At 43.9% G+C, this 26,523-nt stretch overlaps 1 protein-coding gene across 2 annotated transcripts in view; it reads right to left on the minus strand.

Annotated features, from left to right (window-relative positions):
- FOCAD (focadhesin) overlaps positions 1 to 26,523 on the minus strand; it is a 197,111-nt gene that overhangs the window by 95,855 nt on the left and 74,733 nt on the right. For both annotated transcript variants that reach the window (XM_038770570.1, XM_038770571.1), the window contains exons 12-15: positions 20,237 to 20,341; positions 17,063 to 17,164; positions 16,489 to 16,619; positions 8,856 to 8,982 (exon numbers count right to left, since the gene is read on the minus strand). In XM_038770570.1, the coding sequence (XP_038626498.1) occupies positions 8,856 to 8,982; positions 16,489 to 16,619; positions 17,063 to 17,164; positions 20,237 to 20,341 (465 nt within the window). The remainder of the gene's footprint in view (positions 1 to 8,855; positions 8,983 to 16,488; positions 16,620 to 17,062; positions 17,165 to 20,236; positions 20,342 to 26,523) is intronic.

Raw genomic sequence — 26,523 nt, forward strand, 5'->3', positions numbered from 1 at the left:
TGGAGAGCCTCAAAGCCTATTGTGAGGAGTTTCTGTTGGCCGAGAAGCAACTCAGGAAGCAAGTGGAGGGTTCTGAAGAAAGGAGAGATGGGGGCCAAGCAGCACTTCAAGAAGATGATCTTAGGGGAGCAGCGTGGCCTAGTGGAAAGAGCACGGGCCCGGGAGTCAGAGGTCCTGGGTTCTAATCCCGGCTTTGCTACTTGTCAGCTGTGTGACTTTGGGCAAGTCACTTAACTTCGCTGTGCCTCAGTTCCCTCATCTGTAAAATGAGGATGAAGCCTGTGAGCCCCCAGTGGGACAACCTGATCACTCTGTAACCTCCCTAGCGCTTAGAACAGTGCTTTGCACATAGTAAGCGCTTAATAAGTGCCATCATCATCATCATCATTGTCTGCTGTGTGACCTGGGCAAGTCAGTTCCCTTCCATGTGCTTCAGTTGCCTCATCTGTAAAATGGGGATTAAGGCTGTGAGCTCCATGTGGGACAGGGACTGTGTCCAACCCGATTTGCTTGTACCTACCCCAGCGCCTAGTACAGTGCCTGGCACATAGTAAGTGCTTAACAAATGCCATAAGAATAATAATAATCACTATTATTATAAATAGGAATATGTGCTCAATTCATGCTGAATCCCTCCATCCCCGCGCTGTGCTATTCTGCCCCACCCGGTTTGCAAATTCCCTTCAACCATATGGTAAACAGACCTGCTATTTCACGGGCAAACATCCCTTTAAAAGGTTTAGTGCCTAGCTCTCCATTATATCATTCGATGTACATTTATGAGTCTAGTAAATTCAAGCCCTAATCAATGGAATCCTTGCTTTTTTTTCTCCTCTGCAATACTGCAAAAAGCTATTGCTTTACGGAGACTCGACTGATACATCTGTGGAGGAGACGTCAAAAGAGGTCAAGCCGCCGAAAGTGAAAATGACACATGAAATGCACCATTCTTCAGCACTTTAAATAAAATAACTCAAAAGGTTGTCACCCCCAAATTGACCCAATTTATTTATTCAGGGCCAACAAGATACCCTGCCAGGAACTGGAATTCAACTATATTTATAAACATCAATGCAAGAAAGCCAATTTCCCGCTTTCTTTCTGTCCCCACCCCCTAATGGTCAAAAAAAAAATCCACTCCCACATTTAAGCCTAAAATCAATATTCTTTATTCACTGGAATATCATAATGGCACACAATTATCATCATCTCAGTCATGACATTATTTCCAGCTCAGTGGCATTCATTCAGATGAACATGATCTGCAGCCACTGAGCCTAGCTCCTCTGATGTTAACTGGCATAATTAAAACCCTCCCAGTGTCCGTAGCATTTGATCTTTGAAAGAATGCCCTCGGTGCTTGACGGAGGTCCGGAAATGCACGGCTGGACACCCTGAACAGTGTTCATGTTCTGGCATAGATTACCCACATAAACATTTTTTTCATCATAAACAGATGGTCCAATGAGATTACATCCGAATAACCCACTGAGATCATTATTCCGGTTCAAGTACGAAAATGGCTTTCCACCATTCTTTCAATCCAGCAAACACAATCTGCGGAGATGGCGGCCCTTTGGTTGAATAAGCATGACGGCTTCAAAAGTTAGGATTCTAGTGTCTTCAAAAACCCATCATTCATTCATTCAATCAACTGCATTTATTGAGAGCTTACTTTGTGCAGAATGCTTTACTAAATGCTTGGAAACTACAATTCGATCCGAAAAAGGTTACGTTTTCTAAGTGTGGGAATGATGAGAGGAGTGAGTAGGGATGGAGGGAGTGTTGGGATTTTGAAGATCTTAACCGAAAGCCTTATTTTCATACAGGATTCTTCTTTTTAAAAACAGAAACACAAATTCAGGAATACGGGAAGCCACAGTCACTTCTTCAAGGAAAAAAATAATATTTTCCTGCTCATCAGTCTCCCAATAACAGTGTCTCTCACATTTGTTCTAGTTCACAGTCACGGTTCAATTTTATCGTGGGAACTGAAAGTCTTTCTTTGATCTACATGCCGGATTTAATTTTTCTTTACTATGAGAGACACTCATGGAATTCAGGGAGGAAGAACTTCTCATATTTAATCCAGGATAGGTTCCTGCTTTCCATTTAAAGTTAAAAATATGAAAGAGGTGCAAGTTCAAGAGAAAAAAATCTTTGCGGTGCATACAAAAAATGGCTAGCATGAAAACAGATTTGTAGGTTTTTTAAAAAAAAACTGCCTGCCAGCAGGAGCACTCAGAAATGAAAACGGGTCTCATCTACAAATACCCCAATCACCAAGGCAAAGGAACAAACTCCTCTGGTTGAAAAATAATAAGTAAAACACATCTAATGGCTCTACAAGGCAACACAAATAAGCTCTGCTCTTAAAAATCACAAAAACCATTTCTTGCATATTATAAATACAGAAGAACTGATCTATGAAAGAAAACTTACTGTACCCAACTGGTACAAAACTACCTTTCAATAATTCATCGATTTCTAGTAATAATAATAACTATGGTACTTCTAAGCACTATATGCCAAGCACTGTTCTAAGCACTGGGGTAGATATAAGTTAATCAGTTGGGACACAGTACATGTCCCACATAGGGCTCACACTCTTAACCTCCATTTTACAGATGAGGGAACTGAGGCCCAGAGAAATTAAGTGGCTTGCCCAAGGTCACACGGCAGACATGTGATGGAGTCTTTCCGACTCCCAGGCTCATGTTCTAACTTTCCCCAACAAAATCTAGACTGTCGATTGGCAGAGTTACCCAGACAAGAGAAGCAGTGTGGCTCAGTGGAAAGAGCACGGGCCTTGGAGTCAGAGGTCATGGGTTCAAATCCCGGCTCCGCCGCTTGTCAGCTGTGTGACTTTGGGCAAGTCACTTCATTTCTCCACGCCTCAGTTACCTCATCTGTCAAATGGGGATTAAGACTGTGAGCACCCCCCCGTGGGACAACCTGATCACCTTGTAACCTCCCCAGCGCTTAGAACAGTGCTTTGCACATAGTAAGTGCTTAATAAATGCCATCATTATTATTATTATTACAGAAAGCTTCCTAACACAGAAGCAGCCGTGCCATTGAGAAATCCCCAACATCTTGCGTGTAATGAAAGAACCAGAAAGGATGAGAAGCGATGGGGAAAGACACCATTTCCCTTCCATTTACAAAGTAAAAGCATTGAGAAGCAGCATGCTGGAGTGGATAGAGCATGGGCCTGGGAATCAGAAGGTCGTAGGCACTGATCCCGGCTCCACCACTTGCCTGCTATGCGACCCTGGGCAAGTTACATAACGTCTCTGTGCCTCAGTAACCTCATCTGGAAAATGGGGATTGAGACTAGGAGCCCCACGCAGGACAGTGACTGTGTCCAACCTGATATGCTTGTATTCATCTCATGCTTAGTGCAATGCCTGGCAAAGAGTAAGCGCTTAACAAATACCACAATTATTATTATTATTACTCTTAAAAGGTTAAAATATCAAAAACAACCTTGGCCGAGAACATTTCCGGGGAAACCACTTAACTCTGTCACAGATGGCCCGGGATGACCTCTTTTGGCCTGTCAGGAATTTCCAGTAAATGCCCTTCATCTCAAAACCTAGTCCTCAATTGTACACTACTGTTCTTTTAAAATACAGCACCCTCTTGGAACTGAGAAAGATGAAACAGCTTTGCTTCACCATGCCATGATGCCTATTAATTTTTGCCACTTCAGAATCCCAGCTGATCAAGTGACATAGACAGATTATGACTCTAGCCATTCTACTTGCAAGCTTTTAGGGAAGGTTCTCTTTGTGAGCATGCTGGTTTTCATCTTCTGAGAGCAGGGGTTTTTCTGGTATGCGATGTTTGTTTAGAATGAAAGCCCCTTCCCACCCTAAAGCATGAGCAGTCGCATAATTAATTTATCTCTAAGACCCCCCCTGCGAAAGAGTTTCCTTTCAGAAATGCAATGGCTCTTGCAGGCCAAAGAAATGGGTTTAAAGCCATTTGTTGGAGGAATAAAACGGCAAGTAAACCAAGTTTCCCAATCTCCAGGGGAGGAAGGGAACCCAGCTCAAGGCGGTGGGTATCATTACCATTTGTCATCATCATCATTACTAATCTAATAGTGAAGTGTGCTACAGGTGACTAAATGGCTTCAAAGTTCCCAACAGGGTCACGGCAGTTAATCACCAGAGAGGAGAATCTATTCCCTTAACTGTTCGGACAAGGGCAAAACTGGGGTTGGGTGGTGGGGTGGGGGAGGTGCCCAAGCTTTCGGTAGTTTAGAGATGAGGCAAATTCATGGATATTTTTGCCAGGGTGGCAATTTTGCAAGGAGAACTCACTTTATTTTTCCCTAGGAGCAGCAGAACGTTGTAGTACTCCTATTCCTTTTTCTACCCCACTCAATCAATCAGTGACACTGATGAATTGATTGACTGAGAGGGTAGACATTGATCCCTGCCCTCAAGAAGCTTATGGTCACTCTCCCAGTTCTCCACGCTGGCTAATCTGTGTTTGGCAAAAAGGCTGCCAATCGAAAAATCCTGGAAAAGGCACCCTGGGCATCTGATCTTCAGTGAGAATAACTGATGAAACCACCTGGAAGCAGAAATCAGAACTGGCACAAGCAATATTTAGAAACAAACAATAGCACAAGAAAGCAGCGCAGCATAGTGGATAGAGCACGGGCCCAGGAGTCTGAAGGTCGTGGTTCTAATTATGGCTCTGACACTTGTCTGCTGTGTCACCTTGGGCAAGTCACTTCCTTCTCTGGGCCTCAGTTACCTCATCTGTAAAATGGGGAAAGAGACTGTGAGCCCCATATGAGACAGGGACTGTGTCCAACTCCATTTGCTTGTAGCCACCCCAGCACTTAGTAAAGTGCCTGGCACATAGTAAGCGCTTAACAAATACTATCATTATTATTATTATTATTCGGTTAGTTGAGCTTTGATGACTTTGAAAAACAGAAAAAAGGCCAAGCTCTGTGAAATGAAATTGTTGTGAACCATTTTAACTTATTTTTAAATTCTGATTGAAACGTTTACTGTGGATCAAGCCTTTATACATTTCTCAATGACTAGGAAGAAATTAGTATGCATGAGAAATCACTGACGAGTAAGGGCTATTAGATTACGTCTAAAAATACAGATGTTGTATGTAGAGAAAAGTTACATGGGAAGAAGCTCGGAAGTGAGCTTCAGTGTTTAAAACTTTGGTAAACAGTCTTGGGAGAAGAATTTAGAAAGAGGACTCCTGGTGTATTTCATTTACGGACAGCTTGTGCTATGATCAAGGATGGAGCTTAAACTTCAGGGCTCCATTCCTCACTTGAGAAATTAAATCTAACCAACTCTCTTACTATTTCATGTATAACTGAATCAGGGAAGGAGATAAGAAAATGGGTCATGAAAATAAGGATGGGAAACTAAGTCAGAAGGAGAGAAGAATTTGACAGGAATATAATAGTGGTTGGGCTATGGATCTTCTGCTTTCAGAAGTTAGGAAAATTGCATTTGGAATTTCAGCCAATTCACTTTTTTCTCCATCAAAGCTCCATGAAGTGAAAATAAAGTCAAAATGAAATCCTAAACTAATTTGTAAACTGTTTATACTCAGAATCAGCAGTCCTCAATAAATATACTATTCCCCCATCTCTGAATGTCAAGCAACTTTCTTCCATCCATCAATGGTATTTACTAAGCGCTTACTATGTGCAGAGCACTATAATAATAATGATGGTATTTGTTAAGCGCTTACTATGTGCCAAGCACTGTTCTAAGCTAAGCACTATACTAAGAGCTTGGGAGAGTACAACAGAATTAGTAGACATGCTCCCTGCCCATAATGAGCAATGGGTTCTCAAGTATGAATGATACCAAAAATTGTAATGCTGCAAAAATCTAACTTTAATAGGAAATAACTGCAAAAATGAATTTCTATTGAAAGGCATACTCGATCAATGTAACTGGATATCACAGTTTTCATTTTGTAGCTTTAGGATATTATTATATGTTGCTGAGCTTACTAATGGTCAGAGATCAGTGAATGTGCAGAAGAGAAGAGCAAGGAAAAGATAAAGAGGTGCTAATTTCCAGAAAAGGGTTGGGAAAAAACAATGAGACTGTCCTTCACTTGCTGGTCACCATACAATTAGCTACACTTTATTTAAATCAACCCAGACACATCAAAATGTAGACTAAAACGTTATCAAATAAAGTATGTGCTCCCTGAAAGAAATAACCACCTTGGGTTCATACAAAAGTGAACAGATTTCTGAACTTCTCAGATAGAATCTTAACTATAGTGCTTAATGTATACTTTAACCATATACAAAGAACTCACTTTTGCAGCTGGGATTCATTTATAGCTGTATAAGTGTCCACAGGGGGCTCACAGTCTAATTGGGCAGGAGAACAGCTATTTTTGTCCCATTTTTACAGATGAGGAAACAGACACAGAGCACATAAGGGACTTGCCCAAAGTCACAAAGCTGGCAAGTGGAAGAGTCAGGATTAGAACCCAGGTTTCCTCATTCCCAGTTTGGTGCTCTTTCCACTAGTCCACACCTGACAGTTTACTGTGCTTGTTTTCAAAGAAGTTACTTTTAATTCCAAAGTTTGGTGCATTTCCACTTCAGCAGTAGTTACGATCAAAATACAAAATAAAAATAAAGCTTTTGTGAGCTGCAATCTAGATCAGTAAATCCATCGCCTACTACCGTGGCTCCAAGCCTTGCTCCTCATTGGTGAAGAGGTGAATGAATAAAAATTTGTAACTTTTTCCACCGCTTAGTGCTCAGCCTTGAGCATCGTAAGCCAAAGCAAGCAAACAAACATTTAGCTTCTAATCCTTACAAGTGGGTTTGCGATATGGACTGGATAGACAGAAAACCCAGAAGTGCATGACTTAAAGAAGTGTATCAATACAGAGTTAATGGCAGCAATATATACAGTGTGAATTAATTTCTGTTCTCCTACTACAGCCCAGCCTGCACACTCTACTCCTCTAGTGTCAGCTTGCTCACTGTGTCCCGATCTCGTCTATCTCACCACCGATCCCTTTCCCATGTCCTCCCCCAGCCTGAAACTCCCTCCCCTTCCCTATCTGCCAGACCACAACTCTCTCCACCTTCAAAGCATTACTAAGGTCACATCTCCTCCAAGAGGCCTTCCTGGATTAAGTCCTCTTTTCCCCGACTCGCTCTCCCTTCTGTGTCATCTAGGCGCTTCGACCTGTGACCACTGGACATTCACTATTTGCTTCACCCCCAACCCCACAGCACAGCACTTAGAACAGTGCTCCAGTGCTTAGAACAGTGCTTGGCACATAGTAAATGCTTAACAAATATCATAATCATCATATCTTTAAATTATAGATTATCCATTACTTATTCATTCATATTAATGTCTATCTCCCCCTCTAGACTGTGAGCTCATTATGGGCAGGGAACGAGTCTGTTAAATCTGTTGCAATGCACTCTCCCAAAAGCTCAGTACAGTGCTCTGCGCATAGTAAGCACTCAATAAATATGATTGATAGATTGATTGATTGGTTTTTGGGTCTCCTAAGAAGGTAAAGAAAGGCTTCCTGGAAGATATGAGCTTTGACAAAATTGAAGGAGGGAAAGGGAGGCAGCTTGACAGGAGGCTATGGAGGTAGGCTGCTGCATATGGAACAAGGCAAAGAAGCAAATGTTAGAGAAAGTATGGAAAAAAAGGAAAAAATATTTGACTAGAGTGAATAAAGTAGGACTGAGAAGACGCATAGAAATGGGCAGGGTGGAGAACAGATTTGATAAAATATTGAAACTCCACTGAAAGGAAAAAGGGAAGCCAGTGAAAACTGATAAGCACCCTTGAAGCAATGAGTTATGGGGATTATTTCCGGAGACAGAGGTTTAGATTTGCTAATTCAATATTTGACTTGGACCTTATTACTAACATTTTTGAGATTTGTTACATATGTAGTGCACAGCACTGTGCTAAGCACTGGGAAAGGTTCAATGATAATAAGTCAGAAAAAGTCCCTTCCACCTAGGACGCTAACAATCTGACAGGTAGGAGGAGGGCCCACACATAGGGAAAGATACAGCCACGGAAATTCAGAAATTCAAGAAGTCGAGGCAAGGTACTGTGAGCACTATATTTCTTAAAGTACCTCTTAAACCCTCTAGACTGCATTCATTCATTCAATCATATTTCTTGAGGGCTTACTGTGTGCAAAACACTGTACTAAGCACTTGGGAGAATACAATATAACAATAAACAGACACATTCTCTGTCCACAATGAGCTCACAATCTAGAGGGGGAGACATACATTAATATACACACATAAATAAAAAACTGTACACGTATGTGGGCAGGGACTGTGTCTACCAAATTATACTTTCCCAAGCACTTAATACAGTGTTCTGTACATAAGCACACAATAAGTATCACTGACTGATACACATTTTTTTCAACAATTCAGACCGCATTCCCTCCTCCTTTGCCTCTATTAATAAGGCTTCACTATGTCATCCTTCCCCACTGCTCCCAAAAGAGCTGTCTGAACTGCAAGAGGCAACCATGTTCTGAATACTCCTATAAAAACACATGACAATCAAAAACCAAGAGAAACTAAAAGATGTTTTGGGACCCAATACCTGCTTGTTCGTTTAGTTGGAGTTTTTTATGCCCAGCCTGATTTTCATTCAGCCCTGTATTCATAAGTATCAGCTAATTTTCCGGACGGAGACACTCTATTCTGGATAATCAACACATAATGTAAATGAATGATGTGAGTGAGCTCTGCTTATCCTATCAGTTACCCGAGTAACAATCTCTCCACATATTTTCACCAAATTCTGCCATATTAAGCTTACCTCAGCTTGACAGAGTGCATGAAGACCTTGTAACACCAAGGCTGCTGGTGTAGACTGATCAAGCTTAGTACACTCATTCAGCACCTTAGAAATTGCTGCCAACATGTCTGCACCGTGCTGATATGGCCTGTTGGGAAGAGCACACACCGAGAACAATTAAGATACCACTCAGCATTGATGCAGCCTTTTCCCTTGAAGCAGGATGATAAATGGAACGTAATACGATCTTTTACTTTCCTCCAGTTCTTAGCCTTTCTCTACAGATTGGCACCAGAGTTTTCCTCTATCCAACTTTACCATACTGCTTACTCCCCCCATAATTTTATGCCATACTGGGAAGCAGCAAGGCCTCGTGGCAAGAGCACAGGCTTGGGAATCATGGGTTCTAATCCAGGTTTCCCCACTTGTCTGCTGTTTGACCTTGGGCAAGTCATTTCACTTCTCTGGGCCTCAGTTACCTCACCTGGAAAATGGGGATTGAGACTGAGAGCCTCATGTGAGACAGGGACTGTGTCCAACCTGATTACCTTGTATCTACCCCACTGATTAGAACAGTGCTTGGCACACAGTAAATGCTTAACAAATACCTTAATTATTATCATGCCTCCCCATTATGAATGACGGCTTAGTGACCATTATTACTGTACTGGAATACATAGATTTTTTTTAAATAAAAGCACTTTCTCCTCACACACTGCCCATCTTAGGTCCATTATTCTACTCCTCAGCTGTTATGAAATAAGGACCTTCCTCCAAGGACGGGAATGTTTCTATGCTTTTGGACAGGAATGTGGGAGTTTTATTTCCCGATCTAGAAAAGCTTTCCAGCACAAATTCATGCAACTGAGTTCCCACTAATCTGCATGTATACTTTCCAGCCTTGTATCACACTCTCTTTGTGGCTTCCTTTTATTGAAAAGTCACCAATGGGCAAGGAGTGCCCCATAAATTCCCGATCCACACCCTGTTAACTATGCCCAGAGATGAAAGTAAGGTAGAACCATTTGGAATGCCGCACCAGCAAACAAGTGTTGGTGTGGCCACTATGGTGTGAACTGTTTCAAAGGAGATGTTTTTCATCCCTCATTTGAGCACTGGGCTCAGCATGGGTGACTTTTACAATATGTATGTCAGTAATCAATCAATGGTATTTACTGAATGCTTACTGTGTACAGAGCACTGTACTAAGTGCTCAGGAAAGTACAATGCACCCAAATTGGAAGATGCAATCCCCACCCAAAACTCTGTTGCATTGTCCACTCCCAGGTGCATAGTACAGTGCTCTGCACAGAGTAAGTACTCAATAAATGCCAATCAAAAGGAGCTGGAAGTCTACAGGGGGAGACAGACATGAAAATAAATTATGGATAGGAGACATAGAGTAAAAGAATACTTACATAAGGGCTGTGGCAGCCCTACAGAGTAGGAATTAATTCCTTGTGGTCTTTGGGTCTCCTAAAATGGTGAAGAAAGGCTCCCCCGGAAGACATGAGTTTGAACAAAAGGTCCAGGAAGGGCACGGAGAGCATGCTCTCACTCCCCAGCTCTTTCCATCGGCAGGATCCAATGCCAGAACCTGTGGGGCTCCTACGACCCTCACCGAGCTGCACGGAGTACCAGAACAGCTCTCACCGTCCCCCACCCATTTCACCGGTCTATGCTACACGGTCTCTTTATAGGGCCTGGGAGCCATTCACTGGTGGCACTACTGAACTCCAGAAGGCGCGCACGAGCGTGTGTGTGTGTGTGTGCGCGCGTGTGGCATCACTCACTCATTCAGTTGTATTTATTGAGCGCTTACAGTGCGCAGAGCACTGAACTAAGCACTTGGGAGAGTACAGCAGAACAATAAACAGACACATTCTCTGCCCACAAAGCTTCTTGTCTTTTAACTCAAAAAGATGGAAATGTAAAAGTCAGGATGGAGGGGATGGGGTCCCAGTTGCCCTTGGCTTTGTTTGCTGCTGTTGAATTGGGTGGGCCCTGATCAATGGTATTTACTGAGTGCTTACTGTGGTAAAGACCATTGATTGTTTGGCCTGAGCTGTTGGGCTTTGAGGGAATTTAGGTGTTAATTCCAGAGTGTCGGGGTTATGCCTAGGCCCCCCCACCGAGCTGATCATTTTAGTCGATCAATCAATCAATGGCATGTATTGAGCGTTTACTGTGGGCAGAGCACTATACTAAGCACTTGGGAAAATACAATACACACAGTTTGTAGACACATTTGACTCTTGATGAGCCTGTCACCTAGGTATGGGAAACACATGATTCCCTTTTTTCTGTGGCAGACTCCCAGAACCATCAAGCCTTTCAAAAATCACCATGGGGTCAAGGCAGACCCAAACTGTAGGGCCCTGAATGGGAAATGGTGGCAACTCACCTAGGTTCTGAGGTGTTTTTAGTGGAATGGGCACATTGAGAAGTAGAGGTACATGCTGTCGAGGTCCGGGGTGCTTAGACAGTTGGTATGGAAGTGAAGATTTTCTCTTCAAAGACTATCTTGAATCTTTCTTCCCTGAAGGATCAATCTTGCTGAGGTCCAGGAAGGGTCTTATGCCCCCCGACATTTGGGGCACAAGGAAGAGGAGGGAGTTGAAGGGCTGGCCCCTTTATTTCAGGGGACCAACTTGAGAGCTCTTTTCTCCAGCAGGGCTCCCACTTGCCTTCAGGCGGTGGCCAGTGTCCCTTTCATGGCAGGGACTCTCTGGCTGGTTGTTCCTCATCAAACACCGTGTCTCTGATGGAGGACTGTGTCCTAGCGGAGAGGTCAGTTAGATGCAGCCAGAGCATAGCATCTCACGAGGCGAGGACGATAAAAACCCTTAGACCCTGGATTTATAGGGACCCCAAGTTCAGCCTGTCTTCAGTGCTTGAGCGGAGAGCTGTTTTTGAACTTTGGCCCACAATCATCTCTGGTTCTGGATGAAGTAGACCAGGCAGATAGCTGGACATTCTGGTAGCTATGCTGACAAGGTGGCACATAGTCGATGGACCAGTTTAGAACTCTGAACATGGGATCCAATGCTGAGATAGGAGTGAACAGTCAATCAATCAATCAATGGTATTTACTGAGTGCTCACTGTGTGCAGAGCACTGTACTAAGCACTTGGGAAAACATAATACAATACAGTTGTTAGACACATTCCCTGCCCGCAAGGAACTATGGGATAAGCATCTTCTTGAGAGCTCTTCTTAGCCTAAGAGTGAGACCAGTGGTCCATCCAGCCAAGCATTCTGTCTCCGACGATGGCAAAACCACGCCTGGGGGAATCATGTGATAGTTGCCCTCCTTGACATCCGATTCATCTCCACACAGCTAGCCAATTTCAGATGTCTGTTCCTCTGCCACTGACAGGTCCACACATAAGAGGAGACTCCTTTACTCCCTACCAAGTGATGAACTGGAGAGGTAAGCAATATGAAATCCTGTAAGATGGGATCTCCCTTCCATTTTTCCTGTGATGCAAGGACTCAAGGAACATGGCAGCCTCTGGTGAACACATATGGCTTCTGGAACAATGGAAAAATAAAGCCGTAGCAGTGGGGTAGCAAGAACCTGCTATGGGATGACTGTGGAAATTATTTCCGGCAGGAAAGGGGTGACTTCAGAACAGAAGCGCCAGGCTTTGTACGGAGGTGCCCCTTATGGGGCACCTCCATTGGAACAGGGTCGGTAGAGGCTGTAGGTAGGGGCAGAAGACCCAGAGAGGAGTCAGCTGGAGCTGAGGCCATCCCAGGAGCTTAGCGTGTCCAGAGCTCCCACAGGCATAGAGTGTTTCCACAGAATCCAAAGGCATAATAGGATCCAGTAGAATGGCGAAGACCGTGCAGTGTTTACACTGATCCATCTGATCACAGGAAAGCCTTGATCCACAAAGCAGGCATATGTGGGCTGTAGATTTGGCAGTTGAAGCCCTGGCATCAGGGCACGAGGTGGTGAGCCACCGGAGCAGTGAGAGGCTAGCCCCTAGGTCAGGTGAGTAGGCAGCTAGGTGTCGGGGTTGGGGGGCGAAGCCAATGGAAAAAGAGGTTTTGCCCTCTATAAGCCCACCACCCTATCACACACTGTTGATTTCAAAGGAGAAGCAAGAGTGAGACCTCTTCCCTGGAGATTCTCCTCTTAAGGACCCTGGACCCCAAGATCCATCCCCAGTCTTATCAGGGAGAGAGATTTTTCCCCCACAGGAGCTTCCAATCCCAGACCTGCTTTGATGCTACAAAGTAGGAAGGGTAGGAAAATGACTGCTTTTCCCTCTGCTCTGGAGAAAAAGAAAAGCCTCTATTCATTTAAGCACTTGAGACTAGGCTCTCTCAGTGGGAGAGGAGAGAGGGGAGAAGGGAGGGGACGGTGTGCATTTGCTGGTCAGGTTCACACTCCCCACCAACCACTATGAGGGAAGCAATAGCACAGAATGGCTTCTGCCAGCAATGCTTGCAGTCCAAATTGGCCACTGTCAGCCTTGCTGGGAGGCTCTGCCAGAAACTAAAAGCCAGGAACATGTTTCTGCTTGCTAAACCAGGGGTTGACAGGAGGCCTTCCCAGACTGAGCCCCCTCCTTCCTCTCCCCCTCCTCCCCCTCCCCACCCCCACTTTCAATTTGGATATATTCTTCACTAATCAATTAAATAATTGATATTTGAAATTTCACCAAAAGTTGAAAAACTGCCACTAGTCAAGCTTCTTCAGCAAAGTAAAATAAGCTTCTTCTTTGGCAGCTTTCTACAAAGACTCATAATCATATTACAACTCTTCATTTATTTAATATTGTGATGAATGCTTTGAATTACTATAATAAAGGTTAAATGATAATTTAGTGTCATTTATCAGGCATCAGGCAGAAACTCCTCACCCTGGGCTTCGAGGCTCTCCATCACCTCGCCCCCTCCTACCTCACCTCCCTTCTCTCCTTCTACTACAGCCCACCCCGCACCCTCCGCTCTTCTGCCGCTAATCTCCTCACCGTACCTTGTTCTCGCCTGTCCCGCCATCGACCCCCGGCCCACGTCATCCCCCGGGCCTGGAATGCCCTCCCTCTGCCCATCCGCCAAGCTAGCTCTCTTCCTCCCTTCAAGGCCCTACTGAGAGCTCACCTCCTCCAGGAGGCCTTCCCAGACTGAGCCCCTTCCTTCCTCTCCCCCTCGTCCCCCTCTCCATCCCCCCATCTTACCTCCTTCCCTTCCCCACAGCACCTGCATATATGTATATATGTTTGTACATATTTATTACTCTATTTATTTATTTATTTTACTTGTACACATCTATTCTATTTATTTTATTTTGTTAGTATGTTTGGTTTTGTTCTCTGTCTCCCCCTTTTAGACTGTGAGCCCACTGTTGGGTAGGGACTGTCTCTATATGTTGCCAACTTGTACTTCCCAAGCACTTAGTACAGTGCTTTGCACACAGTAAGCGCTCAATAAATACGACTGATTAATTGATTGATTGATTTATCATTACCATATAAAGCACATAAAGGAATTTCATTTTAGTTTTCCAGAGGTTCTGAAAGACTACAGGAAAGCTAACCCCTAGCTTAGGTAGGTAGGAAAGCTAGCCCGACCTCTTTCCCCTCCCCACAGCACGTGTATACATGTTTGTACATATTTATTACTCTATTTTACTTGTACATATTTACTATTCTATTTATTTTATTTTGTTAATATGTTTTGTTTGGTTGTCTGTCTCTCCCTCCTAGACTGTGAGCCCGCTGTTGGGTAGGGACCGTCTCTATACGTTGCCAACTTGTACTTCCCAAGCGCTTAGTACAGTGGTCTGCACACAGTAAGCGCTCAATAAATACAATTGAATGAATGACAAGAGGAGGGACTGGAGGAGGGGGAAGAGAGGGAGAGGAGGAGGGGGAGGAGGGGAAGGAGGGAGAGGAGGAGGGAGGAGGAAGAGGAGATGGCGGAGAAAGAGAAGGGGGAAGAAGGGGAGGAGAAGGAGGAAGAGAAGGAGGGGGAGGAGAGGGGAAGGAGGGGGAAGGAGGAGGAAAAGAAGAGGGAGGAGGGGGAAGGAGGAGGAATAGGAGGAGGAGGAGGAGGAAGACAAGAAGGAGGAGGGGGAAGGGGAGATGGGGAGGAATAGGCAGCAGATTCCTTCCCCAACAAGGCTGGAGCTAAAACCAAGAGTGGACTCAGCCAAAGGTTTGTGGGGAGGAGGGAGTCTGGCCACAGCCCAGGAGTAGCAGGCAAGGGCAGAGGGGAAGAAAGGGGGCTGAGCACAAGCCTACCCCAGAAAGGAGGGAGCTGGGATACCAGCAGGCAACCTAAGAGGCCCCAGGAAGAAGACAGCTGCTTCCCGGTCCAGGGCCTCTTCCCTCGGCCCACTGCATATAAAAAGTCTGCCTAGAGGGCAGAGGGACACTGGGTGGAGACAGGGTGAAGATCCCTGACTCCAACAGATAAAGTCAGAAGGACCTGGGTTCTAATCCCGGCTCCGCCATTTTCATTCATTTATTCAATCGTATGTATTGAGCTCTTACTGTGACTTGTCTGCTGCGTGACATTGGACAAGTGAGTTCACTTCTTTGGGCCTCAGTTACCTCATCTGCAAAATGGAGGTTAAGACTGTGAGTCCCATGTGGGACAGGGACTGTGTCCAACCTGATGATCTTGTATCTACCCCAGCACTTTGTACAGTGCCCAGCACCTAGTAAGCGCTTAACAAATACTATAAAAAGAGAGAGAGGGGAAACTCAAAATGGTAGGGTGGGAAGTGAGAAAGAGGGAAGAGTGGAAGAATCCCCTTTCCCCAACCTTCTTACCTGACCAGAAACAGAAGGGGGAAAGTGGGCACTAGCAGACGACCTGCAAGCTGAGGATATGAAGTGTGATGATGCCATCTGTTCAGACAGGGAGGGGAGAGGGTGGTTATGCACCCCAACCTTACCCTGGGTCCAAGGGAATGGTGTTTCCTTGAAGGAGAAGCTTCTTCAGAAACACACTGAAGGAGTTCCCATTCCCAGCTTTCTTTCCTTGCTCAGAGAGAGGAAATCTGAAGAGGGAGGACGGTCTCAGCTGGAAACCATGGTCCTGGGCCCCATCGGGCAGGTACCAGGTCTCCTGAAGATTTATAACAGCAACAGCTCCAATTCCACAGGCAATCTGGAAAGCTTACCTAATTAATCGATCAATCACTGGTACTTACTGAGTGCTTAGAGTGTGCAGAGCACTGTACTGAGCACTTAATGATGGCATTTATTAAGCACTTACTATGTGCAAAGCACTGTTCCAAGCACTGGGGAGGTTACAAACTGATCAGGTTGTCCCACTGGAGGCTCACAGTCTTAATCTCCATTTTACAGATGAAGTAACTGAGGCACAGAGAAGTTAGGTGACTTGCCCAAAGTCACACAGCTGATAATTGGCAAAGCCGGGATTTGAACCCATGACCTCTGACTCCAAAGCCCGGGCTCTTTCCACTGAGCCACGCTGCTTCACTTGGGAAGCACTTGGGAGAGGACCCTACAACAGAGTTGGTAGATACGTTCCCTGCCCACAACGAGCTTGCAGTCTAGAGGCGCCGATGAGTCCTCTACCGCCCTTCCCGGAAGAATAATCCCTAGAAAAAAAGAGCTTGAACTTGATATGATCTCTGGAGCATCCACTAAAGCCGTATAGAGCTTACCTATGCCGACAAATATCTCTTATGGAGGAGGCTTTGGCAATCAATTTCTCCCATTGAGTGTCCTTGCCAACAAGCAGAGTTGGTCCATCAGATGTTGCCATGGACTGCTGCAAATCAGGGTAGATGCGATCCTATAAGGTTTGAGTCAAAAAAGTGGTCACTGATTTAGACTGTAAAACCTTAGAGCAGAATTGTATGTGGTCAAAATGCTCGCTCAATGCTTCACATTTAGAGTGCAAATTTGAACGCATTTCCTCTACTCGGCAGATAAGCATACGATGTTGTGATTATTGTAGCAACTTGGTCACAGCAAATAAAAGCAGCATAACCCTCTGGTGCATCCCTCAAAAATGGACAGATGGCTTTCAGAAGGAAGATAGCTTATTATCTGAACCCTAGAGGGAAGTCACAAATGGTACTGAACAGAACAACTTGTTTAATGGTGAAGTCCTCCTAAACTACTACATGCCTTCCGATAGCCCTGGCTGATTACTACCGTTAACTGGACATGTGTGGAATTATCCGTACACTCTTTAGTAGGAGTTACTATCCAAAAGATTCTTTTTTTTCTGACCTGTTTTTCCCACAAAGATGTCATCAGACGTAGAGCGATGGCTCCAAGTTTGGGGGTGTTTCCCAGGATCTTAATTATTCGCAAAATCTGAACTACACCGATCTGGAAAAAATACAAAAGCATTTTTGACATACATTAATCTTAATGAATCAACGGTATTTATTGAGTACTTACTGTGTGGAGAGCACTGTACTTGGCACTTGGGAGAGCACAATACAACAGAATTGGCAGACTCATTCCCTGCCCACAACAAGTTTACAATCTAGAAACAAGCTTTATAATAATTAAAACCAAACCTAAGACACGATGTTGAGAACACAAATAAACAAAAGAGCCCGCTTCCCTTTCAGTCATATGATGGGACCTTGCCTTGTCTTCTGTTATCGAGTCATCTCTGATCCATAGAGACTCCATGGACACATCTTTCCCAGAACACCCCACTCTCCAACTGCAACTGTTCAAGTAGTGTATCCACAGAGTTTTCTTGGTAAAAATATGGAAGTGGTTTATCATTGCCTTCTTCTGTGCAGCAAACTTGAATCTCTACCCTCAACTCTCTCCCGTGCTGCTGTTGCCCAGCACAGGTGAGTTTTGACTTGTAGCAGATTGGCTTTCACTTGGAAGCCACTGCCCAAGCTAGGAATTGAATGGGTGTGCCTCTGCTTGACTCTCCCTCCCATGGCCGAGACTGGTAGAGTACTGGAAACTCACCAGGTGCGATCCTGAGAGGGGATGATGGAAACTTCCTCAATGTAAATATTTGGTGAAAGCTTCAGCTCTGGTAAATATAAAGAATGGGCGGAACAAAATCCGAGCAACAATTTCTGCTTTTAAATTTAATAGCTGGTGGGACTATGACCTAATGAAATAAGTGATGATAACTGTGTTCCGTAAACACACCTATATTTTTGATACTATTCAACAGATCTCAGGAGATTAGCTTGTAGTTGTGATCACCTAGAAAAAAACACTAGCTCTAACACTTGTTTTCTGATGAAATGCCTTCTGCCCCCCATCAATTTAGAGACACAGAAAACTATAGGTAAAACCCCATGCCACCCCTCAGTCACAGAGAAATTTCCTAACAAAAATGTAGGGGTGAATTATGATGAAATTGTGTAAAAATACTTTGAGTTCTGAGGCCAAAGGTTGTATGATAAATCGGAGGAAATATTGCTGAATTTACTCACATAATTTCCCCACATTTGCATAATTTTTGCAGCACAAAAACAGGCATTGGGCTATTATGAAGGGGTAAAATAAGAACCAAGTCTACCTAAAAGGTGACCAAGGGAAAAAAGGGAAGAAAAAAGGAAGAGGAAAGAAAAGGAGGAGGAAAGAAGAGGTAGGAGGAGAGAAAGGAAAGAGGGCACTTGAGACTACTTCTCTTCTATTTTCCTCTCCTAAGTGCTGCATACAATAGGCAGTCCCTACTCCTCTTCCTAGACCAGAGTTCACAAATATCACTGAAGAAACTTCCCCATAGTATAGAAACTACCATTTTAGCATTTTCTAACCCATCTCTGTCAAGAAGCGTGGCCATGAGTTCTAATCCTGGCTCCGCCACTTGTCTGCTGTGTGAATTTGGACAAGTCACTTAACTTCTCTGTATCTCAGTTACCTCATCTGTAAAATAGGGATTAAGACTGTGAGCCCCACATGGGACAACCTAATCACCTTGTATCCCCCCTGACGCTTAAAACAGTGCTTCGCACATAGTAAGCGCTTAACATAGTAAGGGCTTTCCCTTTAAAGCCCTACTGAGAGCTCACCTCCTCCAGGAAGCCTTCCCAGACTGAGTCCCCTCCTTCCTCTCCCCATCCTCCCCCTCCCCATCCTCCGCCTTACCTCCTTCCCCTCCCCACAGCACCTGTATATATGTATATATGTTTGTACATATTTATTACTCTATTTATTTGTTTTACTTTATTTTATTTTATTTATTTTACTTGTACATATTTATTCTATTTATTTTATTTTGTTAATATGTTTTGTTTTGTTGTCTGTCTCCCCCTTCTAGACTGTGAGCCCGCTGTTGGGTAGGGACCGTCTCTATATGTTGCCAACTTGTACTTCCCAAGCGCTTAGTACAGTGCTCTGCACACAGTAAGAGCTCAATAAATATGATTGAAGGAATGAATGAATGAACAAATGCCATCATTATTATTATTACTTATCGCTCCTACAACTACAGTATGTGGTGCAAAAAATGTATTTTTTTTCTCCTTAAAAAATAGGGTGGGGAAATTATGCAGTGGAGCACTTACGGGAGGAAAATCATATTTTTCCATCTAAGGTTCCCACATTTCCCTATTCCCACCCCATTTTCCCTGAAAACATTAATCCAAGTACTTATCCTATCTGGCCTTGATTACTGTATCAGCCTCCTGTCTCTCCTCATTCCAGTCCATACTTCACTCTGCTGCCCGGATCATTTTTTCACAAAACTGTTCAGTCTGCTTCCCCATTCCTCAAGAACCTCCAGTGGTTTCCCATTCACCTCCGCATTCATTCATTCAATTGCATTTATTGAGCCCTTACTGTGTGCAGAGCACTGTACTAAGCGCTTGGAAAGTACAAATAGGCAACATATAGAGAGGGTCCCTACCCAACATCAAACAGAAACTCCTCACGATTGGCTTTAAAGCACTCAATCATCTTGCCCCCTCCTATGTCACCTCGCTACTCTCATACTAAAACCCAGATGACACACTTCACTCCTGTAATGTCAATCTACTCACTGTACCTCGATCTCGTCTAACTCACCGCAGACCTCTCACCCACGTCCTGCCTCTGGTCTGAAACGCCCTCCCTTTACATATCCCACAATTACTCTCCCCACCTTCAAAGCTTCAAAAGCACATCCTCTCCAAGAGGCCTTCCCTATCTAAGCCCTTATTTCCTCTTTTCCCACTCCCTTCTGTCACCCTAACTTGTTCATTTTATTCACCACCACCACCCCACCAACACTTATAAACATATCCACAATTTATTTATTTATATTAATGTATATCTCCCCCTCTAGACTGTAAGCTCGTTAAGGGCAGGGAATGTGTCCGCTTTATTATTGTGTTTTGCTTTCCCAAGAGCTTAGTAAGTGCCCTGAACATAGTAAGCACTCAATACATGTGACTGATTGACTGAAAAGCGAAAAGATAATTTTAACATACTAACCTTGTGGACCCCCAGGGCTGGCAAAGTATACAAGATGTCACGATAAAGTTCAGGTTCCAGTGGCTTTCCCAACTTAAACATCAAGACTGAGACTAGATTTGGTACCTAGAATAAATGGAAAGAGCATAAGAAAAAAAAAACGTGATCTATTGAAAAGCAATGAATACTGTTGAGGAAAATGTCCAAGCTGAAGCTCTGGCAAAAGTCAATTTGAGTTCTCAAAGACATCTTTGTTGGGTAAAATGATACCATTACTTTATAGCTGGTCAGTCAAAATTGAACTCCTCATCTTCCCACACAAACCCCACGCTCCCCCTGACTTTCCAGAAGCAGCATAGTCTAGTGGAAAGAGCACACCTGGAAGTCAGGAGACCTTGGTTCTAATCCCAACTCTGTCACTTTCCTGCTCTTGGGCACTTCGCTTCTTTGTGCCTCAATTTCCTTAGCTGTAAAATGGGGATTCAATACCTGTTCTCCTTCCCTCTTGGACTGTGGGCCCCATGTTCAATCTGCTTATATGGTGCCTATCCCAGACTTTAGTACATAGTAAGTGATTAACAAATATTACAATTATTCACTAGATTGTCAACTCCTTGAGGGTAAGGATCATGTTTACTTACTCTATTGTATTCTCCCAATTGCTTAGTACAGTGCTCAAGACACACAGTTGTTTGATTGACTGATGACACCACCACCATCCTCTCAGACTCAAAAGCCCGCAAACTTGGCATTATCCTTGACTCCTCTCTCCCCTTCAATCCACGTATTCAGTCAGTCACCAAATCCTGTTGGTTCTATCTTCACAACTTCTCCAGAATCCACATCTTCCTCTCCATTTAAACTCCTACCAGGCTGTTACAAACATTTCCTATATCCCACTTGGATTACTGCATCAGCCTCCTCGCTGACCTCCCTGCCTCCCTCTCTCCTCTTGAGTCCATACTTCATTCTGCTGCCAGGATCATTTTTTATAAAAAATCATTCTGTGCACATCTACTCACTCTTCAGAAACCTCCAGGGGTGGTCACCCACCCACCTCCACATCAGATACTCCTTACCATTAGCTTTAAGGAACTCAATCAGCTCTCCTCCTCCGACCTAACCTCCCACTACAACCCAGTGTGCTAACTTTGCTCTTCTAACACCAACTTATTGACTGTACCTTGATCTCATCTCCCTTGCCTTTGATCCCTTGTTCACACCCCACCCTTCTGCCTGGAACTCCTTTCCCCTTCATATGTGACAGTCCACCACTCTTCCATTCCTCAAAGCCGTTCTAAAAATCACATCTTCTCCAGGAAGCCCTCCCTGATTAATCCCTCATCTCCCCACCGCATTTTACTTCCCTCCTGCAACACGCAGACACTTGGGTCTGTATCCTCTAAGCCCTTTGATACTCGCAGCGCCCACAGCACTTATGTAAATCTCTGCTGCGTCCCCTTTCTGTAATTTATTTTAACGTCTGTCTCCCCTATTAGACTGTAAGCCATGGGAGCGAATCAATCAAATAATCAATGGCATTTATTGAATGATAACTATGTGCAGAGCACTGTAGTAAGTGCTAGGGAGAGTACACTACAATGGAGTTGGGAGACACGATCCCTTTCCACAGGGGGCTTTCAGTCCAGAGGGGAAGACAGACACTAAAATAAATTGCAGACAAGTGAATTGGCAGAGTGTAAGGTTATGTACTTAAGTGCTGTAGGGCTGAGGGTTGGATAAATATCAAGTGTTCGCTTAGTACAGTGCTATGTATACGGTAAGCACTCAATAAATACAATTAATTGACAGGCTGATTCATTGTTTATGGGGTACAGATCCGAGTGTGTAAGCGACACAGAGGAGAAGGTGAATAAAGGAAATGAGGGGTTGGTCACGGAAGGTCTCTGGGAAGAGGTATGATTTTAGGAGAGCTACGATGATGGGGAGAGTAGTGGTCTAGGGGATAAGAAGGGAAAGGGAGTTCCAGGCCAGTGGGAGGATGTGGACAGGAGGATGGTGGTGGGACAGGAGAGATCGAGGTATCGTGAGTTAATTGGCATCAGAGGACCAAAGTGAGCGGCCTGGGATGTAGCAGGAAATCAACGAGGCAAGGCAGAAGGGGGAGAACTGATTTAGTGCACTACACGCTTCAATCTGTGACCTTCGGACACGTGATATTCACCCCACCTCCAACCCCATAGCACTTATGTACTTATTGTTGGTGTTGGGCAGAAAAGGAATCTCCCAAATCTAGGAAGGGGGAGAAATGGTTGAGACCGTGAGCCGCACGTGGGACAGGGGCTGTGTCCAACTCGATTTGCTGGTATCCACCCCAGCACCTAATACAGTGCCTGGCACATTGTAAGCACTTAACAAATACTGTTGTTATTATTATTATTACCCCTGTGATGGCCACAGTGCACCTAAGGATTCTTTATAATTGAAATGGCAGATTCCTCAGAGCTAGAAGATGCTGTTCTCCTGCCATGCTCAGAAACCAGGGTAGAGAGGTGGGAGGAAGATTGAAGGGCTGTGGCAAGGAGTTACTGTTTTGGGAAAGGGAAACAGACTTCCGAGGAGAGAGGGAAAAAAATAAGAAAAGGTAGAGAGTGGGTTCTGCAAATGTAGGAAGAGGGTAGAAGGAGGAGAGCGACTGCTGGCCCGAATAAAATGAGGCAAAAAATATACAAGACAAACACAAGGAAATTCACCTAAGGAATTTAAAAAAATCCCACGCTTGTAAAATGGAAAAGAAGAGGTTGGAAAATGGCATGAGAAAAGCAGACTGAACATAAATCAATGCTATCCTCAAACTGAATTTAGAGAGACCTCGACAGAATTGTCTGAAAGGCAGACAAAGTAATTCTCCCTCCACTTGCCACCATTAAAACTCCAACTAGAGTGTTTCCGGATTTGGGCAATCTACTTCAATAAAGACTGTGGGTATCAAGCATAGTCAAGGTTTAGAAAAAAAATATATGATGAGAGGTTAAACAGTTCAGCCTATTCACCTTAAAGAAGATTAGTGGGGAAGTGAGGGTGAGATTAGGTCAGGGGTGAGGGGTGGGAAGCTCTTGGTAAATGGCATAATTTAGACACATGACCTAAAATGTATTTCTTGCTCTTTAAAGAGAACTTTATCACTCCAACTCCTCCCCAATACCTCCCAGCATTACAAAGTAAGTCAATATTCAATACAGACTAAACATCCAGCCTAATTTAATGGGGAAATGATGGCAAGACTGACCCAGGTACTTGTAAATGCTAAATGATTGGGTATGACTTCATTGGCTTCTGAACAGCTTCAAAAAGCAGACATGAGGATTCATTAGCTCTCAGTGCCTATGAACCTGCTCACAAGGCAGCCAAGTGAGTTGCCTAGCAACACTGCATTTTGCATCTCTCACCATCCCCAAAGATGCAGCAGCAGCGACAGCAGCTAGGTCAAGCCTCCCATTAGCAATCTGACAAAGGGTTTTCAGCTCTCATTTTGTAAAATTATTTGTATTTCTAAATGAAGCTCAAGATCTGGGTATTAGCCTTAATGACAATTACTCTCCTTTTTCTACTCCATCCCTCAACCCCTATTTCAACAAACAACTTACAAAGCACACATTAAAATGTCTACCTGTAACAAAAGCCTCCTCCAATGCCCAACCTGCCAGCATTTCTATCCGGCAATTCATATCCCTCTAACAGGCATGGGTCTTTTCAGCTATGAGAGTGTATCTTTTTTTTTGGGGGGGGGGGGGGGGGCGGGGGCGGTGAAACTGGGATGCTGTAGCTAAATAACTGAAGAAAAAAAAGTCATTCATTTGACAGACAATAAATTTCCAAATCAGCTGTTATGCTATGGGTAATAACCCCCAAAACAAAAACATGCAGTGCAGCTATAAGAAAGAGTACTATAAACTATAACCAAATAAATTGGAGGTTCATAATGAGAGTCATCCATTGGAAAGGAAAACCAGGTTGGAGTGCTTCACATTCTAAACAATAGGTGCTCATTCACTTCTGGAAGAGGTTGCTTAAAATACAGATCCTGAAGTGTGATTGTCCTTTGTTAAAAGCTAACATATTTACTTGAGGAAATCTCACCACCACCAATATCCTCAAATTAAAAACAAAGCCATTATGTGAAAAACAAATAAACCCCCCAAAACAATACTTATGACTTCAGATTCTGAGATACTAAATTGAAGGTTTGGGGGTAAACCACTGCAAAGCCATAACACATAAACTAGTAAAGAAAAAAACAAACAGAAAAACATCCCATCAAAAATCTACCCAAAGGAATAGTCTACAAAATACTCACAACACACTACTAAAGCAATCTGTGGTACTGCGCTAAACAGATTAAGAATGATGTGTAATAAAGAAACATTTAAAGGTGACTGTCACCCAAACAAATCAACTTTGATGGATTTTTCTCTCACACACATGATTTCTACCTGAATAAAACAATGCCATTTGTTCTTTTTTCCCCCCTTCTCCCTGTTTTCACTCAGAAACAGCAGATAATGAATCTTTAGAAGAATTTCCTGGAAGGATGTCATTTACCACTAAAATATTTCATTCCAGCAGTTGAAAGACCATAAAAGGCTGAATGTTCTCCAGAGGCTCTAATAATGGTAATAGATCTTGTGTTACTATTCACAAGTGACCTCTCAGTCAGACAATTTAATTTTTTTCCCTTGCAGCACGGTTGGTTTCACACACAGTGTAATAACAGTTTTTGCACAACAAGACAATTCATCCGATTAAAGAGACTGTATTAAGTCTTTCATGAACAGCATGTGTGTCGCTGTAGCTTCAGCAATAGCTTGATTTAAGACAACCCAATCAAGGAACTCACAGTTCTTCATTTTTCTCCACTTTGTAAAATGATTTCTGGACTTTCTTCTGGAATGTTTCAGAACATTCCTCCCACTCCCCTCCACCGAAAAGATATCTATAGCCTGATCAAAGACAATCATTCCCTGTGAGCCATAAAACAGGATTTCAAGATTCCCCTCTAGATAATGTATGCACACAAAACTGGTTCAACGAAACTGCGTATTGTCTCCAAAGGAAAAAAAAAATGACAGAATCAGACCAACTAGTTACTTCAATTAATTTTATGCCTCACAACATTTCAGCAATGCATAATGGATTATACTCCTTGAACAGTTTTAATGGAAGACTTCCATGTGCAAAACTTACCAAGACTCAAAAAGAGGGAAGCCAAAGAAAGGGAACTGAAGAAAGGTGGGGGGGGAGAAGGATCCTTATCTGGCAACATCTGGCATGAAGTTATTAAAGACAACATTGTGCCACTTGACAGCAAGGCTCACTCCCAAGTCAGCTACAGCTTGCCCCTTCTAATCTCCACCCTTCCTAACACCCCCAGATGGCAACATAGACAAAACTAAGCTATCACCTCTCTCCCTGGGGTTCAGAGGACCAATAAGGGGTCCAAGGGAAACCCCTAAGGGTTGTGAGAATTCCTCCTCTCCCTCAACTGCCCACCTGGAAGGCTGTGATGCCACATTTCTGAACCCTCCTATTTAAACTGTTCTCCCTCCTACTTTGACCGTGAGCCCCGTGTGGGAGTGGGACTGGAACCGCCTGGGATTTTGAACAGTGCCTGACACATAGTACAGTGCTAAGCGCTTAGTACAGTGCCCTGCACACAGGCAGCACTCAAAAAATACGATGGAATAAGCACTTAACAAGTACTGTAAATAAAACCCCAATTGAACAAAAAACCTCGGCAGGCTCTTCAAGGGCATAGACCCTCATGGTCACAAGCGTTATTGCATCTCTCGTGGTTCTACAGAAGCACGATCAACTAGTTCAGACCCTACCCCCAGTGCTTAGTACAGTGCTCTTTGCAGAGTAAGTGCTCAATAAACATGACTGATTGATTGATTGACCGAATCGCTGGTGTTGGAGCTTCTAAAATGGAGGCAGTGTGGTTCAGGGAAGAGAATATGGCACTGGAAATCAGGGGGCTTCCCTGCTCTGTGAGTTGGGTACTTTCCAAGCACTTGGTACAGTGCTCTGCACACAGTAAGTGCTCAATAAATATGACTGAAAGAATGAATGACAAGTGTCACAATCACACTCTGTCTCATTTTTATCTTCTCTTTCATCTCCTTTCCCCGTCTCCCTCCGCCCAACTACCATCCCATTAGAGGGTGAACAAATTAATTCACTATATGGCATCCATTAACTGGTCGGGGCCACCCTGCCCAGAGCTGCGCTAGAGTGGGTCCTCCCATTCTTTTCTTGGCTCAAACCACAGCAGGATAGCAAATCGACTC

The sequence above is a fragment of the Tachyglossus aculeatus genome, chromosome X2 (assembly GCF_015852505.1).
Source record: "Tachyglossus aculeatus isolate mTacAcu1 chromosome X2, mTacAcu1.pri, whole genome shotgun sequence".
Classification (NCBI taxonomy): domain Eukaryota; kingdom Metazoa; phylum Chordata; class Mammalia; order Monotremata; family Tachyglossidae; genus Tachyglossus; species Tachyglossus aculeatus.